At 40.0% G+C, this 17,269-nt stretch overlaps 1 protein-coding gene across 18 annotated transcripts in view; it reads left to right on the plus strand.

Annotated features, from left to right (window-relative positions):
- The window catches only part of PLEKHA5 (pleckstrin homology domain containing A5), a 211,472-nt gene that overhangs the window by 141,827 nt on the left and 52,376 nt on the right, over nucleotides 1-17,269 (plus strand). For 9 of the 18 annotated variants that reach the window (XM_031444014.2, XM_031444016.2, XM_031444017.2 and 6 more), the window contains 5 exons: nucleotides 2,371-2,486; nucleotides 2,776-2,793; nucleotides 6,157-6,624; nucleotides 12,014-12,479; nucleotides 15,034-15,117. In XM_031444014.2, the coding sequence (XP_031299874.2) occupies nucleotides 2,371-2,486; nucleotides 2,776-2,793; nucleotides 6,157-6,624; nucleotides 12,014-12,479; nucleotides 15,034-15,117 (1,152 nt within the window). Of the gene's footprint in view, nucleotides 1-824; nucleotides 941-2,327; nucleotides 2,487-2,775; nucleotides 2,794-6,156; nucleotides 6,625-12,013; nucleotides 12,480-15,033; nucleotides 15,118-17,269 lie in introns of those variants that run through there. The other 9 variants (XM_031444015.2, XM_031444028.2, XM_064479079.1 and 6 more) reach the window with 2 other exon arrangements.

Raw genomic sequence — 17,269 nt, forward strand, 5'->3', positions numbered from 1 at the left:
CCTGACTAACAGCACCCACCTCTGATGTGCCGCTTTGAGCACCTGCAACTGAGAGGCCACTTTCGTGCTACGGTGGTTATTTTTTGTTTTCAAAAACCATGCTGCATTCTTTGCTTTATGATTATGGCTGAAATCAATGTCACCTATTTTTTAAGATAGTTTTAAATTAAGAACTCTAAAAGGTTTAATGTAAAATTTTCATTTTAAGAGAAGGAGGGGAAATAGGGTAATATTTCACTGTTACTTAACAGTGAAACTGTTTGTACCATTATAAAGTTGATTCAATTTTTAATTCCTATCCATTTGTAAAGACTACTCAGGACTGCAGCTGATTTACAGTTTTTGCTAATTAATGTGTACATGATTAGTCTGTGGAGAAAAGACCGGGAAAGGCAGAGTGATGGGAGGTGGTGGATGGCCTCAGGGAGAAGGTGGTGTCTGAGCAAAGGCTGCTGGTTTCAAACCACCTATTTCAATAAATGTTATGAACAGTATGAACCAGAGAAACAGAATTAAATATTTTAAGATGTTATAACTTATAAAAGTTTATTAAACTGTAAAGCTTAATGCTGATATCTTAAAATAATACCTTTTTAAAGCACATTGCAGAACTCAGTGATACTGACACTGTTATTTGGGGATGGGTTTAAATTTTTTTCTTTGCTAGTCAACTTGGCAAATATTTATTGAATTTGTACTTTTCATAGGACATTTTGCTGAGTTTAGACTCTGAAAAAAAAAAGAACATTAAAATAGCAATAAAAGTGACCATGCATGTTAAGTATATTGTCAGTTTAATTATTTGGTTTAATTTTCATTTTATCTGTAACAAGGATAATAATTTCTCTTCCATATTCTATCTTCTGCGATGTTTTCTCTGAATTTGTGAGCCACTTCTACTGCTCAGTCTGTTGGCACTGATGCTGCTGCCTTCATGGTGGTAAGTAGAAACTGTAGACAATTGTTGAACAAAACTGTGGAACTTACGGCAAGATGGAGAATGCTGCTGTCCTCTAATGGACATTCCCATTTGACCCATGACGAGCTTGGGTGTGGTTTGTTAGTATCTTGAGCCGTGGCTACAACTGGATCTTTGCACCAGCCCAGTGTTCCTCCCATTGACCCCAGATATGGGCAGTGGTCTTGATCCATTTCTCTGAACAAAGCCCCACTCACACAGCCCAGTGACTGGCAGTGGTGGTTTTAGTCACCGTAACAACATGTAGCACTTGAGCTGCTGCTTTTGCGTGATTTCCGTAGATAGTTTTCTATCCTGTACGTGGTCAAGTGAGCTTTGTTGGCCCTGTGGTTAATTTGATCACTGTGTTGATTGAATTAATTTCTATCCTGCTTCTGAAAGAGACTTGGAAGAAGCTAATTTGACATCGCAGATGCAGTGGTGGATGGTCAAGATCTCAGAGTAACATGCGTGGCTCCAGACGGTCCCCCCTCTCCTTTTCAGAGTTAGCAGACTGACTGCATCCTCAGTACTCCTCCTCTTGCCTTACTCTGTGCTGAAATAGCTTTTGTTTATTTTTCCTTGTCTGTCAGGGTCGAAGAGGGAACTGTCGCAGGCATTTTTAAATGGAAACTAAGAATGCTTCCCCCACAAACTTTCCCACCTCGCCCTTTGTTTTCTGCTTTCCTGCAGCACCTGCTGCTGCCCAGGGCTCCACCCAGCGCTTGGGGAGCAGTCCCTCTGTGGCACCTTTATTTTATTTTCCTTATGTTTTCCTGGATGGAGGCTTGAACCCCTGTAAAGAAGGAAACCTACTTACCAGGAACGTAGCCCTCCTTCCTCGAACCTAAAGTATTTACATTTTAACTCTGAAACTTGAGATGAAAAGCTAAAGGGCGGTGCCATTTGGGGTCATTTGTGCATCTTTGGGGGGGGGTGTCTATAAGGATTAGGCAAGATGCTTTAACAGCAGCACCTTTTGAGGACTAAAGGAATTGCTAACACAAGAGGGAAGTGCTATAACATGTATATTTCAGTTACCTTTGTTGCTAGTTACTCTGGAACATTCTTGAACAGAGAGGTGTGAATTGCAGTAAATGGAAATTGCTAGGGATGTGTGCACGGAACAGGGATGACTCAGTGTGTGTTTCTTGTCTCCTCTCCGTCCTGTACACCTTTTTTTAAAGAAAAAGATAAATGATAAAGTTAGGAAAAAATTTAATATGTTTATATTTTTCAAGATTGAATTGTGTATTTCTTATGTCACTCGTTTCTATATCCGTATGTAAGACGAGTCTGCGTCCTTTGAAATTTGATGGTAATGACCCGTGTAGGGAACCACTTAATTTTCTTTCTCTTTCTTTCGCAGATCCCATGTATCTCTTTAAAATGATCGTGTCATTTTCAATCAGGCAGCCCATCCAAACATGCGGACCTATTATTTCTGCACTGACACAGGAAAGGAAATGGAGTTGTGGATGAAAGCTATGTTAGATGCTGCCCTGGTACAGACAGAACCTGTGAAAAGGTAAAGGCTTGTAGGGGACGTGGTGGTGATTTCCACTTACATCTTTTATTCCATGCCTCTCAAGTGTGTCATTGTCATAATACATATCATTTTAGTAGCCATGATATGAAACCATTTCTTCCTCAGAAAGCAAGGACTGATACATGTTCTATATTAAATTAATACACCTTCAGTTAGTTTGAGATAACCACCTGCATTTTTATTCCACCTTCTCTATTCATTTTCACCTATTGTACTTAGGTGAACCCAGAATCCTAACATTCCAACTGAATGTTCTTTCTTCTTACAGAATTACCTTTAATTTCCGGTAAGTACATTTTTCATTGTTATCTTAAAACTACACAAGACAGTGTTTTTTTAAGTTCTAAATCTTAGAATTTATATTCATGATTCATAGTATTTTATACTATGCTGTATGTATGTGTTTGAAGTTTAATAAATTGGAATGAAAATTTTTGATACGTTTCATTTCTTTGGCATTTCCTGGTGAATTCTGATTGTTTTATGGCGAAATGTCTCCAGAAAATCACTCATCAAGCAAGTAGATTCTTTCTAAGTATATCTACTTCTTGATGAATTCTACCTTCTTTCTTGCAAAACTCCAGTACTCGGATTTCTTGATCATGTAAATATGTACTGTTAAAATTGATCTAAATGTGATTTTTCCCCCCTGCTTTAACATATGAATCATTTTAATATTCAGCTATATTAAGAACTAGTGAGAGGAAACCTGTTTTTAAAACTACATAAATAGCAGCTGAATAATGTGCTTTAAATTTTTATATATATTCTTATAATTTGAAGAAAGATCTATGATGCAATTAAATTTTTATTCCAGTCAGCAACATTTGAGCACAAATCTTATGTAAGGAAGATGCTGCTTTGCAAGTTTTGATCTTTTTTCTCTCTTCTCAGGATATTATAGGATTGTTACGGTGTACATCTATTTTTTTTAAGTGTACATATTAATAAAGTCTTTTGACTTGGTGGTTTAAAGATTCAGGTTGATACTATATAAGTAAATTTGCATTTATTTTTTAGAATATCTATTCCAAATCAACTAATCACTAGTAATTAGAGGTAGCAAACAGTGTGGAGGAAAAGGAAAGAAGGCCCAAAGTTGAACTCTGGACACCTATTTGTAAGATAACCACCCCAACCATATGCATATTCTAGGTTGAGAGCTAATGAAAAGAAAATCTGCTTTTGGAATTCCATGTATAAAAATAACCAGAATGGACATGAAGATGAGGTGATTAACACTGAAAGCTAGAGAAAATTTGTAGGTGAAAAAAATTAACTGAAAATCTTAAGGTAATAGTAACTTAAGTAAATTTTCAGGGAATTGTTTAGAATGCAGAAATTAGTGTAATAATTAAAATGTGTTTGTGATTTCTAGAGAAGTTCAGTATTGTTTTCTTCTGTTTTCCACTCTAAAAACTAGTAATTGTTCATAATTTATGGTGATAAAGATGCCATTCAGTATTTTGTTTTGACTTCTGACAACTGTCTGTTGATTATGTGCCCATAGCAATTTTTAGCCAGTTGTGTTGATATAATTTGCTTGATTAGGCAGTAATTATTGAACACTACCTATGTGCCCAGCCTGGTGTCAGTCACCATTATCTTGTAGAAATTATGTCTTTTATTCTACTTCTGGCTGTTGACATTTTTATCCTGCCCTGTTAGTCTTAATCATTCAAACTGAAGGTACCTAATTACTGTAATATTTCATTTCATAAGTGTGGGGAGATTTTGTTTACTTTGGTTTTCAGGTAATGGTCTCCCTTTCCTATATGGCCAGAATACTTAAAATATTTACCAGGGCATATCACCTCAGAGATAGAATGTCCAGTTTTTAACTAGATAGTTCAATTCTTCTAAATTTATAAAGTATTTAACCTATGAACTACAATGTCATAGTCCCCTAGTGTGCAGACATTGATGGCATTTTAAAAATCTAACTATAATATACATTCTCTGAAAAGTTCCATCTCCAGGCCCGTTATTTTCATTTTCTATATTTGCATGTCTGTTCTACAGTTACTTAAATGTCACTTTTTAAAATTAGATCACAAGTTTTACATTATTTATGTTTTCTTAGCATACATTTCTGAATCAGTTTTGGCTCCATTTAAAGAAAAAAGTCAGTGTGTGTCTTTTTTGATTACATCTCTTTTATCTTTGGGGAAAACAGAGGGAAAAGTCATTGTGGTTCCAATTTAAAATAATAGCTTTAGGTAGACTAGAGGTAACTAATTTTAAAAAGCCTTTTCAGATATTTGATAGTTTTTAGAAATCTTCCTCATTCCTGAATTTAGCAAGGATAAATGTGGTTTTAGTGTAAATCTCTGACTTTTATCTTTCCAAGGGAAAAAAGCTCGATAGCATATCTTAACACACTTTCCCAGTGTCTAATGTTGCTTCCAGTCTAGCAGCTGTGAGTTGTATCTAACCTAATGTGGATAGTCCATAACTTCACTCCAAGAAAAATAGTCCCATTTCTTTTTTTTTTCCTCCTCGCTGATCGTATTCCTAACTAGATATCTCTGTATGGCTGTATATGCTATGTATGGGTTGTGTATTCCCTCCACATCACTGAAACTGGCAGCAATACCACACTTAGGCTCCAATAGGAGCATTATTATGTATTGAAACGTACAAGGTTGGTCAGTTCCTGAGAGGCCTCCCAGCGTGGTGTGATCTTGGCAATTTCACGCAGGTTCAGACACTCAGCTTGGTCCTGTCAGAGCCTGGAAGCAACTGGTCTCAGGAAAGCTGATTCTCATCCAAAAGACCTAGAAATAGCAACCGACATGGTGAGCAATAAAACTGTCTGGTGGCCCAGGCACACACTGTTAAGCAGCAGATTCTTCCTGTGGGGAGATGGACACAGGGTGCCAGATTCTAATCCAGAATTGCTCGATGAGATGGAACGACAGTGGTAATAAAGTCTGTTGCAGCCACTGACTGACTCGTCTGGTCCTCACAACAGTCCTGTCACCTTGGTGCTACAGTTCTCCCCACTTACCAAAGAGGAGAGTGAAGCATGGTAAACTTGCGCGCCTTGCCCGAGACACAGCTTGTAAGAGGTAGAGCTGTAAGCCGAACACATGCAGTCTGGCTGCAGGAGCTCTTAACCGAAACGCAGGTCCTCTTGAAACAGGCACAAAGAGTCAGTCAGTCATATGGTGCAGATCGTTGATAGCATCAGAATCTAATTTCCATTTCCACAAGCCAGAGTCATGTTTGTCTCATGATGAGGTAACCCTCCTGGCTGGGAACCATGTTGTTTATTTCCAATGACTGGCTACTGTGGTCTTTTAAGTGTGGATGTTTGTGGCTTCACTGTCAAAGGGCTGTCTTACTTGCTTTCTTTCCAGATTTCTAGTGGTGGGGATGGGACACTCATTGCTTTTTTATCCTCCAGTGCTGTATACACTGTATATTTTATGTTTAATTTTTTTTCCCTTGTATTTATATACCTTCTGGTGTTGTACTTGAATTTTTATACCACGACATTAGGGATTTGTGCAGACTTGTCCTCTGTGACCCTGTAAGTTTTTTTGGTGAGGTCAAAGGTAATTTTATGTTTTTCCTAGATCGAGTCCCAGAAACAACATATGCATTATTTCGTCTGATTTTCTATGGCTTTCTTCTCTGATTTCAGAGTGGATAAGATTACATCTGAAAATGCACCGACTAAAGAAATCAATAACTTTCCCAACCATAGAGTGCTAATTAAGCCAGAGGTCCAAAATAACCAGAAAAACAAGGAAATGAGCAAAAATGAAGAAAAAAAGGCATTAGAAGCTGAAAAATATGGATTTCAGAAGGATGGCCAAGATAGACCTTTAACAAAAATTAATAGTGTAAAGTTGAATTCTCTGTCATCTGAATATGAGAGCGGGCCAACATGCCTGGGTCAGACTGGACACTACAGGCCAGTCAATGTGAACAGTTCAGAAAACAGAACAGTCAATGTTAGCCTGGCAGATCTTAGAGGGGGCAGTCACCCAAACACAGGGCCCTTACACACAGAGGCGGATCGAGTCATACAGAGGACGAATTCAATGCAACAGCTGGAACAGTGGATTAAGCTGCAGAAGGGGAGAGGTCACGAGGAGGAAACCAGGGGGTAAGTGTCTTGTTGTTATGTGTTGTGAACCCGGGTTTCTTTCCTGTGTTGTTGGTTAGAGACTGATTTCTGAGATACCAATTCAGAGAATTAAATTCAGGTTGTGTTTTAGATATTACGGCTTCATTACTAATCTTTTCTTCGTGGTACTCGTATATAAGTGTTTGTTCTCTGTCTCTCAGTGTTACAAACGGCAAGGAGTCATCCTACCTGGCCCAGCACGAGAGGAGGCCTAGGCTGTGGGTACAGATCATGTTTGTTCAGCATAAGGAAGGGAGCAAGACTCACCCCTTTACACACACACACACCCCCCAACACACCCACAGTGGGAACCTGTCTTCACTCCCCACCACCCTGCTCTGTCTTCCATCAGTTTCTGCAGCCGTTGTAACGCAGAGCTCTCTGGAGGCAAGTAATGTGGAGACCGCCAAGGCGTATGCTCTCTAGTTCTCAGTCTCCTCCCTTGGCTTTCTTAAACTCAACATGCATATGACTGAGTATTATATCTATTCATCTAAGCGTTTATTCATTCATGCACTCACTTGTCACTTGTTCTTATGCGTATTCATTGTATAACTACTGTATAGAAGTCATGGGGCCAGAAAGTAAAACAGTGAAAAGATACAGTCCAGGGTTCTCACAGAGGCCCTTAGTCTAGTGGAGGAAAAAGTTAAATAAACAAGTGCAGTACATGGTGACAGAAGAACAGGATGCTGTGAGAACGTGTTTCGGGGACAACCAGCACAATCTAAGGGTCAGGAAAATCTCTCTGGAGGAAGGATGGTATGCTGACGTTGGTTTAGATGTGCAGACCTCCAGAGTTGATAGCGAGCTCGGAAAGGAATCCAAAGGCCTGAGTCTGACGTAGGCAGAACTGCTGTGATGATGAGTGAGGAGGCAGGCTGGAGAGAGAAGCCAGGAGAGATGTGTGCAGACTGATGTTTCAGAAATTACCACTCCTGCCGCAAAATCTGGAGAGTGAACTGGAGGAAGTTTAAAAATGGTTGGAATACGTGAAAGGAGCAGAGGGAAGAGGGTGTATCCACGACATAATTGGCAAGACTAGTTGAGGGCAAGCTAGTCTCACTCAGGTCTAGTTCGTGTGGCTGGGGGACGTAAGGAATGACGCCCTGCTCTTTGGTCTTGTCATCCAGCTTTGTCTGGTGCCTTTCACTGCACAGAAAAGGTTTGGGAAGAGAGAAAATAATGATTTGACAGGTTAGATTTGAGGTGCCCGTAGTCTGTATCTCCCAAGAGAGATCTGGATTGAATGAAGTTTGCGGTGTCATCACTATATCAGATGTACTTAAGGATGAGAGTAGATAAATTCGTTCAGCAGGAGGCTGGATAAAATAAAGATTCCAAGGGAAAACCAGAAAGAATATTCACATTTAAAGACAAAAAAAAAAAAAAAAAAAAGGATGAGGGTGGGTGGCCTGCAAAGGAGACCAAAAATAAAGGCCAGAGGAAAGAAGTGCCTGTAGATAAGAAAAAGTGTTCTGTTGTTAGGGGAGAACCTGGAGAGGCAAAGTTTATAAAGTACTTTAATGAACTAATGTACATACAATTAAGTGAAGAGTTACTGTAACTCTTACCTCTTGGTAGTAGGAAACCAGAAAACAATGACGTTAACTAACGTTTTGATGAAGAGAAGAGGAGCTTTTGTCACAGTGGCCCTCCTGAGGTGTCGGACTGCCCTTCTGGCCTGTGCGGTTATCAGTCTCTGCTCTCAGGAGTGCAGCTCAGCCGAAACCAGCCTCCTGTGATGCTGTTCGCTTCCATGGCCTTCTCCTCACCCTCAGTGCTCACTTTTCTAATTTTCCCAAGGGAATATTGTGAAAAACAGATGCAGTTTCAAAAATAAAATTTGATTAGACAGAAAAAAAGCCAGAGATAGTTCTGGGCAGGGCAGAAATGAAAGGATCTTTGGAAGTACTTATTAAAGTAATCATTTTCAGGGAAATGATGGTAAAAATCCCAGCCAGAAGATTTGCTGAATCTCTGCCCGGCAAATAAAATCTTATTTCTTGATGGAATCACTTTTCCTCAAATAAAATCATACTTTCTTAAGGTTAAAAAGTATATAGTTAAAGGGGTTCAATATCTGGGAGTCAGTTTTTTAAATTGTTGAGCATAACGTTAGTTTCCAGGCACTTCTGGGTCCCTCGGTGGCCATAATTAACGTACATAAAGGCTTTTCCGTGAGTTTTTTTCTTTTCACTGCAGACCAGCAAGCTTCTGAAGGCTGGTCTTCAGGTTATTTTGAGCTCAGGTTTTCTCCACGTTGCTCCTCCAGCTTTGAGTTCCGTGGCTGGCGTCCCGTTCAGCTCACTGAAATAGATCATCCACCTTATTATATGAACTTCACGCTTTAAAAAATAGCTGTGAGGCTTTGTCATGAGATAATTTTTATTGATAGAAAGAAGCGAAATGGTAGGAATACCTGGTGCAATTCATTTGGTGAAACTTCGTGAAAGGTGTGCTTTTATTGCTAAAGTTGTGATGGAAAGAAAAGAGGCTTAATACTTAGTCAAGTAGTTGACCCCCGCATCTGTGAACAGAGCCCGAAAGTCTCTTTGTGAGCGTCGGGCCCCGCTCAGATGCTCGGCCCCGGAAGCCATTGTTCTGTGTGGCAGCATCACGGGTTAGGGTGCTGATGGTGTTTGACAGGCAGCTGCTGCTGAATGGAGTCCTGAACCTGAGGAAGGCACCCACAGTGTTCACGCCTTAAGCTTTCACTTAAATCACGCTCTGCTTAATTTGAATTTCTTTGGGGAAAACCCCTGACGGAAACTGTAGTTTTTTGCAAAACAGGTCTCAGAATGCTGGAAAGTGTATGGGATAAAAATAAACTTGCTTGATGATCACCAAATCTTCCGTCAGAATTCCCCCCAGAGCAGTCCCAACGGTGGCAGAAGGGGCTTTTAGACCTGGTAGTCCCTCATTAGCCACCCGTAGTTGGAAAACAGCCTGCCGGCAATGATCCTAGGATAGATGGCGCTTCAAGTTCAATATCCATCTCTACCACAGGGTCCGGCTCACGTGCTGTGAATGCTTCAGAGCCTTGATAGAACGGTTTTGTGCAATCCAATTTTCTGAACTGGAATTTAAACATTAGTTCATATGCAGTTTTTCATGTGTTTTAGATTGACAGTGTGTATTCCTCCTTTGTATGATTGTAAGTGATCTTTTTACAGATTTCCAAACAGGATATCAAGTTAATACTATTTATGTTTTGAGTATATGCTTCTATGATATAGTTCAGTGCCTGATCCAGACCTTTTTTCATATTAAGGTCTCTATAATAATTCTTGAGTTTATGTACGACCAGATGAACCAAGGTATGCTGGAGTACATTGCTTTCGTACTAGGGCAGAATTTCTTGGATGGAATCGTCTGCCCCTGTCTGACACGCTTTCTAAGCACATAGCCGAGGGGTTGCCAACGCTGGACTTTTTCCAGTTTCTGGCTTTCATGTTAACAGAGAAGGTGGGGATAGGAAGGGAGACCAAGCAGGGGAACAATAGGAAATATACATGGAGAGAAAGCAGCAGAGAATGAAACTCTTCATACTGCTTATGTCAGAGGACTGGGTACCTTCCTCCTCACTCCAGCCCCGAAGTCATCAGACAGCTGAGCTGTGTGTGTGTGTTGGGGGTGTTTCAGTTTTGAGCTAGCCTGTTTTCAGTGAAGACATTGAAAAGCTGAAGGATGATCAGCCTAATGAAGGAAATTTATTTGAGGGGAATGGTTAAAGGAATTGGAAATATGTCAAGTACAAAATAAGACTTGGGATTTTAGAGTTATAACTTTGTAATCAAATCGTCTTCTAGAGGAGAAAACCAAATCTCAGAAAGTTTCAATTGGCCAGATTTTGGTAGCAGAAAGTCTCTAGCACGTTAAGGTTATACTTTTCCTAATTTGGGATTGTCTTTAATTGTATCATTGCAATAGAATAATAAAGTTTTTTTTAATGATTACCATACTTTTAGCAAATTTTTGAAAACTGAAAGTTTAGCTTGCTTTTTTCATTAAATCTAGAAGTCTGGGAATCATTGCCATAATGAAAAGAGTCCAGCTTAAGGAAGTAAGAGGCCTGCATTCTAGTTGCAGCTGGTCCACGAACTCTTCCTTTAACCCCAAGCATTAAAAGGAGTAGGCTCTGGTTTCTCCTCCACACACACACACGAATGTTCTCTCAGTCCCAGAAGGTGTAAATGACTCATCTAAGGTCCTGTACTTAGTAGGAAAGCAAGAGTGAAAGCTTGGCCCTCCTGATTTCTGATCAACTACTTTCCCCTCAGTGTACTATAGTAAAGTTTACTAATAGTAAAACATTGGAAAATTCCAGAGACTGCAATTTCGTATCTGAAATATTGTCATGTTGGAGTATTTTGTCTTTAAACAGTTAAATTTTGAGCCTGAGCTTCCAGTCATTTTTCTTTTTCAAATTAAGAAAAGTCATCAAGGAAAATTACTTCTTCAGACCACAAATGTACTGCTTCATGTACTGCCTCCCATAAACAGTCATCCCCTCAGAAGGACATGGTACAGGAGACCACCACCACCTGCAGTCCTAAATTTCCTGTCTTCAGGCCCTGTAGGAGCAACTCAGAAACTCCAGTCTCCCATCCACACGCAGGAACCCTGCTTACCTGATCTGATGAGATGCATGAAAATGAGATTATAGGCATTTACTTATATAAGAATACCATATGAGATCGCTCATATGTGGAATCTGAAAAAAAAAAAAAACAAATACAAAACAGAAACAGACTCATAGACATAGAATACAAACTTGTGGTTGCCAAGGGAGCAGGGGATGGGAAGGGACAGACTGGGATTTCAAAACTTGTAGATACTGACAGGCATGTGCAGAATAAATAAACAAGATTATACTGTATAGCACAGGGAAATGTATACAAGATCTTACGGTAGCTCACAGCAAAAAAAAATGACAATGAATATATGTATGTTCATGTATAACTGAAAAGTTGTGCCCTACACTGGAATTTGACACAACATTGCAAAATGACTATAACTCAATAAAAAGTGTTTAAACAAATAAGATATGAAGACAGACTTGAGATTAGTATAATAGTCTTCCTTCTTGAAACCAAACTGTACATCGTATGGAATTAAGTCTTTTTTTGTAAATGACATAGATGCTGTTTACTTCGTATATTAAAACCATCAAATTGAATTTAATTAAAAAAGATGAAAATCTGTTCATTAACCACTTGTAATATTTTGGATTATTTTGATCTTTCAAAAGAAACAAGTCCTAAATATGTATTTCACCCACTGGAAGAAAACAAAAAATGTAATTTAGGGCCTGGAGAACAACTCTCTCCTTCATTTTTACATTCCACTTGTTCTCTTATTTTAGAGTCATTTCTTACCAAACATTGCCGAGAAATATGCCAAGCCACAGAGCCCAGATGATGGCCCGCTACCCCGAAGGCTACCGAACACTCCCGAGGAACAGCAAGACCCGGCCCGAGAGTATCTGCAGCGTGACCCCCTCCGCTCACGACAGGGGCGCAGGACCCGGGGCCGAGGAGAAGCGGCGGTCGATGAGGGATGACACCATGTGGCAGCTCTACGAGTGGCAGCAGCGGCAGGTGTATAACAAGCAGAGCACCCTGCCTCGCCACGCAAGCCTGACCGGCCCGGAAGCCGTGGTCAACATTTCCGGCCAGACGATGCACTCCATCCCCACGTCGCCCTCGCACGGCTCCATGGCTGCTTATCAGGGCTACTCCCCTCAGCGGACCTACAGGTCCGAGGTGTCTTCCCCGATTCAGAGAGGAGACGTGACCGTAGACCGCAGGCACAGGGCGCATCACCCCAAGGTGAGACTCCCTCCTCTGCGGTGACCTGCCGCTTCGGGGTGCTGTGTTTTACTTCCAGGACACCGCCCTTTCTTGTAAATGTGGGAGAGAAGAAAATGGCCAAGGGGGTACGCCAGGCCAGCTCTTCCTTTGTTTTAAAAATTAAGGAAGAGTATTCCACGGGGTCAGAATCTCAGGTAGAAAAGCTCGCAGCGCGCCGTCTCTCTGGAGCAGATGCGTTCTGTATTCTTCTCTGCTTGATCGCTTTCCCTGCAGGTGAAAACCACGTGCGTTTTGATTGGCCCTTCACACACTTGACAGTTCTGCACCCGCCCTCTCCCAGCACACCTGCAGTCAGGTGTCAGGCTCTTCTTGTTCTTTGCTAAGATTAAAGTGCTAACCTGGCCTTCCAGCAAGCTGAATATGTGGCATATTGAAATACCTCCTTAGGTACCCGGCTTAATATTAGGGTAACAATGCTTGCTGGTATATATAGTTTATAAAAAATTAATATAAGTAGAGATCATGCTTTAATTTGAACCTTACGATGGTGTAAGCATCGCTAGGTAGATTTTCTGAAGTGAATCCGGAGTGCCTTGCAGCTTTTCACAACGCTGTCACCCTGTGTGTAGCCGGTTCTCTGTCCTAAAGTGAAAAGGAATTTTTTTGCCACTTTTTAATGCTAAAGAATCTCTTGCTCTGTACCGTTTTAAAAAGCATCTTTTCTCATCCTTGTGATTGACTGACTCCGTCAGTTAAATCAGTGCATAAAGCATTTGCTCGATTTTTCCATAAATAAGCATTGGTTAAAAATTAATGAGTCAATCAGGAATTTTCTTTTGGAGGAAGTTTTAGTTTGCCTCACCCTCCCCCCCCCCCAAAAAAAGGCTCACTTAGAACTCCACTGTAACAAAGTTCAGTGTTTTGTCACCTCGTATATTCAAAGGCTGATCTGATCTAATACATCTCATTAGTGCATGGTTGAAAAATGTTCTCGTGGTTATTAGTATTTTTCATATTCTTGGCCAAAATTTATCATGTGTTTCACTGGCAGATGTGAGATGTATGTGTGCCCTCTGTTCAGTTTCCAGTCCCATAAATGTCTACTCCTTTTCCCAAAAAACTTCTCCAGCATTGACCAGTTTTTCTTTCAAACCGTCCTATCGTCTTCCTTACTGTGGTCAATGGTTCTCATAGTAGGGTCCATGGACCCTTGTGGGGGGCGGTACCTGAGGGTCCACATGACCCTTTCAGGGAGTAAGTAAGCTCAAAACTATTTTGATGATAATAATAAAGTAGCAGTTTCACTTAATTCCTTTGATGAAACAGTCAACGATCATTTTATTCAATCTTGACCTTTCATTACGTAACATTTTAATATTCTGTGTGGTGAAGCGGGAGGCATGCTTAAAGCATTTCTGTTGCATACCAAAGTTCTAATGGCTGTCTCAGGGAAAAACACTTAGGTGATTATTTGAGTTGCAAGCTAAACTAGCTCTTTTTTTTTTTCATGAGATACCATTTTTACATGAAAGAATGAATGACAAACTTTAGTTGTTCAAATCTGGTATTTGACAGACACTTCCTCAAAGTGAAATGTTAGCCTGTCACTTCCAGGAAAACAACCCACAGTATTTGTCACCGATGACAACATTTGAGCTTTCAAGCGAAAATTAGAATTTTAGAGAACTTGTATCTGCCATCGTGAGCTTGACAGCTTTCCAGTGCTTAAAGATCAGCGATGGTATTAACAAATATGAGTTACTGATCTTGTATCCTGATCTGTGTCAATGTTTGGAACACCTGCATAACTCCCGAGCCAGTATTTCCCACATGACCAATGTCTAATGTCCCAAAATCATGGGTGGGTAAAGATTCATTTAAAGTGCAAATAGACCGTGGTTGTTAATGTGACAGAATATAGAAAGTTCATTGACATGGTTTCAGATACCACTTTGTAACTAACCTTTAAGAAGATACCACTTTCCAAGCACTTGTGTAATATCAAAGGTGAACATCTGCAACTATCCAAAAAGGCGACTCAGGTTCTCTTCCCTTTTCATATTACATATATCGAAGGTGGATTTTCTTCATGTCCTTCCACTAAAAGAAATTATCACAACAGAATGAATACAGATAGGAAAATCTGGCCAGACATTAAAGAGATCGGCAAAACTGTAAAAAAAAAAAAAAAAAAAAAAAAAAACCACAAAAACACAACACTCCCGTCACTGAATTTTCTTTTTAAGGATGTAAAGAGGTCCCAAAATCAGTAAATTTTAGAACCACTGAGCCAGACCATATAGAATTACTCTGGTCACCAGCATCTGCATTTTAGTCCAGAAGTTTTCGTTTTAGTGTCTTACCTTCTTTCATAAGCTGTGATAGCAATTTTTTTTTTGCAGTGGAGGTGCTTGGGGTGGAACCCAGGACCTTGTGCATGCTAAGCATGAGCTTTACCACTGAGCTATACCCACCTGCCCACAGCCCACAGCAGTTTTAAATGTTATTTAATAATATAATTCCCATCAACAACATTGACCACAGAATTCATCTTATGCCTTTATCTTCCTAGCACGTCTATGTGCCTGACAGGAGGTCGATGCCAGCTGGCCTGACTCTACAGTCCGTTAGTCCCCAGAGCCTCCAAGGCAAGACGGTGAGTGAGATGTCTTTATTTACCATATCATGTTTTATTTACATGCTACCCGTGATGGCGCACATCTGACGTAGCTTCCAAGTTTGAGTTCTCAGAGAAAACCCCTTACTACTCTGGTGGGAGAGATGCTCATCAGAGGAATTTGGAGTCATGGCCATTTCACTGTCTCACTGGTACCCTTCACTGAGCGTCTGCCTTCCTAAATCTAAGATTCTTATTGTATAACCTGGGTGGGCTTCTTTACTTCATTGGGTCTTAATTCCCTCAGCCTTAAAATAGAGACTGGAGTCGTTTGTTAGGTGAACAAATCCAGCAAACAGCCATGTATGTGTAGGCAGACCACAGGCCTGTGAAGAAGTTTCTGCTGTGGCTTTTTATATAGATGAGCGACTTCAGAGCAGAAAAGGAACTGATTCACATGCTTATGCAAACACTAGGTTCAAGCAAGCGCCTACCATGATCATTTCATCGTTAGTGTAATTTACCTGCAAATCAGGAAGGAGTTACTGGGACGCTGTTACTCTTCAGATTAAAGAGAAGGATGGCTTTTTTTTTTTTTTTTTAATCACTTCGTTTTACTTTAACGGCATTCTTTTCTCTGGGGAACTATGCTCCAATATTAGTAGGTAGTCTCAATTTCTGTAAAGGTATGATTTGAGGGCCTATATAGTTGTTCGTTATTTAAAATTCTCTTCCTGCAGTAATCAGAACAAATTCATCTTTTATGTATTTTCCAGATATTCTTTTATTTCATTTTTTCCATGCTTAGATATAAGGAAAACTTTCTGGCTTTAATCTACTTATGGCTTATTTATTAAAGGCTATAAATATTGCTTGACTAAAACTGAAAATTTTTTAATGTTGGAATTTTCATATATTAGACTGTTGCTCTGACAGGCAGACGTTAATCAGAAGATAATGCTGAGTATCATATTAAAATCTTTTTCTCTTCTACCTTGCTCCCTCTAGTGGGTATTTAGGATATAATTTATTTACCACCTCCTCCTGGAAGAGTCAGTTGTGCCTCTTTTTATTTGGCCTCATATTTGAATGTCTAGCAAACTTATTGGAATCTTTCCTCCTTTTGAAAATCTCTTTAACTCCATAATTAATGAACCAGAGTTTCAGGATTTCTTTTAATATTTCTGTCAAATATCATTCTGGGTCTTAGACTGTCTCATCCGTTCCCCCACCCTCCTTTCTCCCAGGCAAGACCTCAAGAGCTTGGTGTGATACAGTCATAAGATGTGGACCGTCCCACAGTCATGAGGTCCTGAGATGTGGCTGGCATCAGCAAAAGCAGCTATTCTTTTCCTATTTAGAAATTTCTTCTTTAAGTCACGCACGCACACATGCACCCACATTCTTGGACGGTTTAATATAAAAGCCTGTTGTCTCCTATGTATAAATACTCAGTTGTATCTGAAAAGTCCCGTAGTAACTATGGTTTACTTCTGATAGATTTTTTCCTCTTGAAGGCAGTAACTTTTAATGTACCTTCAGATACCAGTTAAAAATGATTTGTAACAGATACAAACTACTATACATAAAACAGATAGGCAACAAGGATTTACAGTATAACACGGGAAACCGGATTCAATGTCTTAACCTATAGTGAGAAATAACTGGGGAAAAAAAGTAGACATAACTGAATCACTTTGCTGTATATCTGAAATTAACACAATATTACAAATCATTTATACTGCAATTTAAACAAATGATTTGTGTCCCTAAAAATATTTTTGTATGTGTGGAAAATAAAGATCAACAGCCGAGGAACAGAACAGCAGAGAGCTAGTGTAGTGCTGTGGTGGAGACAAAACGAGTCAGCCTCGGGAACGCTTTTTGGCTTGGAAGTTTTAAGCATGCACCGTAGCCCTGAAGTGAGGAGCGTCTCCCTGTGGTCCGTCTGCAGTTTTTAATCAAAAGAAAGCTCAGAAAAACACCAAGTAATATTTTATGGCCTGTAAGACTGCCAGTGATCACACTTCTACTGCATTTCTAACAAAGGAAAATCTGTCGGGTTGGCCTGTGAAAAGAATTTTATCTGCCTTTGAAAGTGTATTCCCCTCAGCGATCCTAGTAACGAATCAGGCACCAGAAGGTTCTCTGCCCTCTGCAGAGTGTGGAAGGAGGCTTTATGTGCACATGT

The sequence above is a fragment of the Camelus dromedarius genome, chromosome 25 (genome assembly GCF_036321535.1).
Source record: "Camelus dromedarius isolate mCamDro1 chromosome 25, mCamDro1.pat, whole genome shotgun sequence".
In the NCBI taxonomy this organism is placed as follows: domain Eukaryota; kingdom Metazoa; phylum Chordata; class Mammalia; order Artiodactyla; family Camelidae; genus Camelus; species Camelus dromedarius.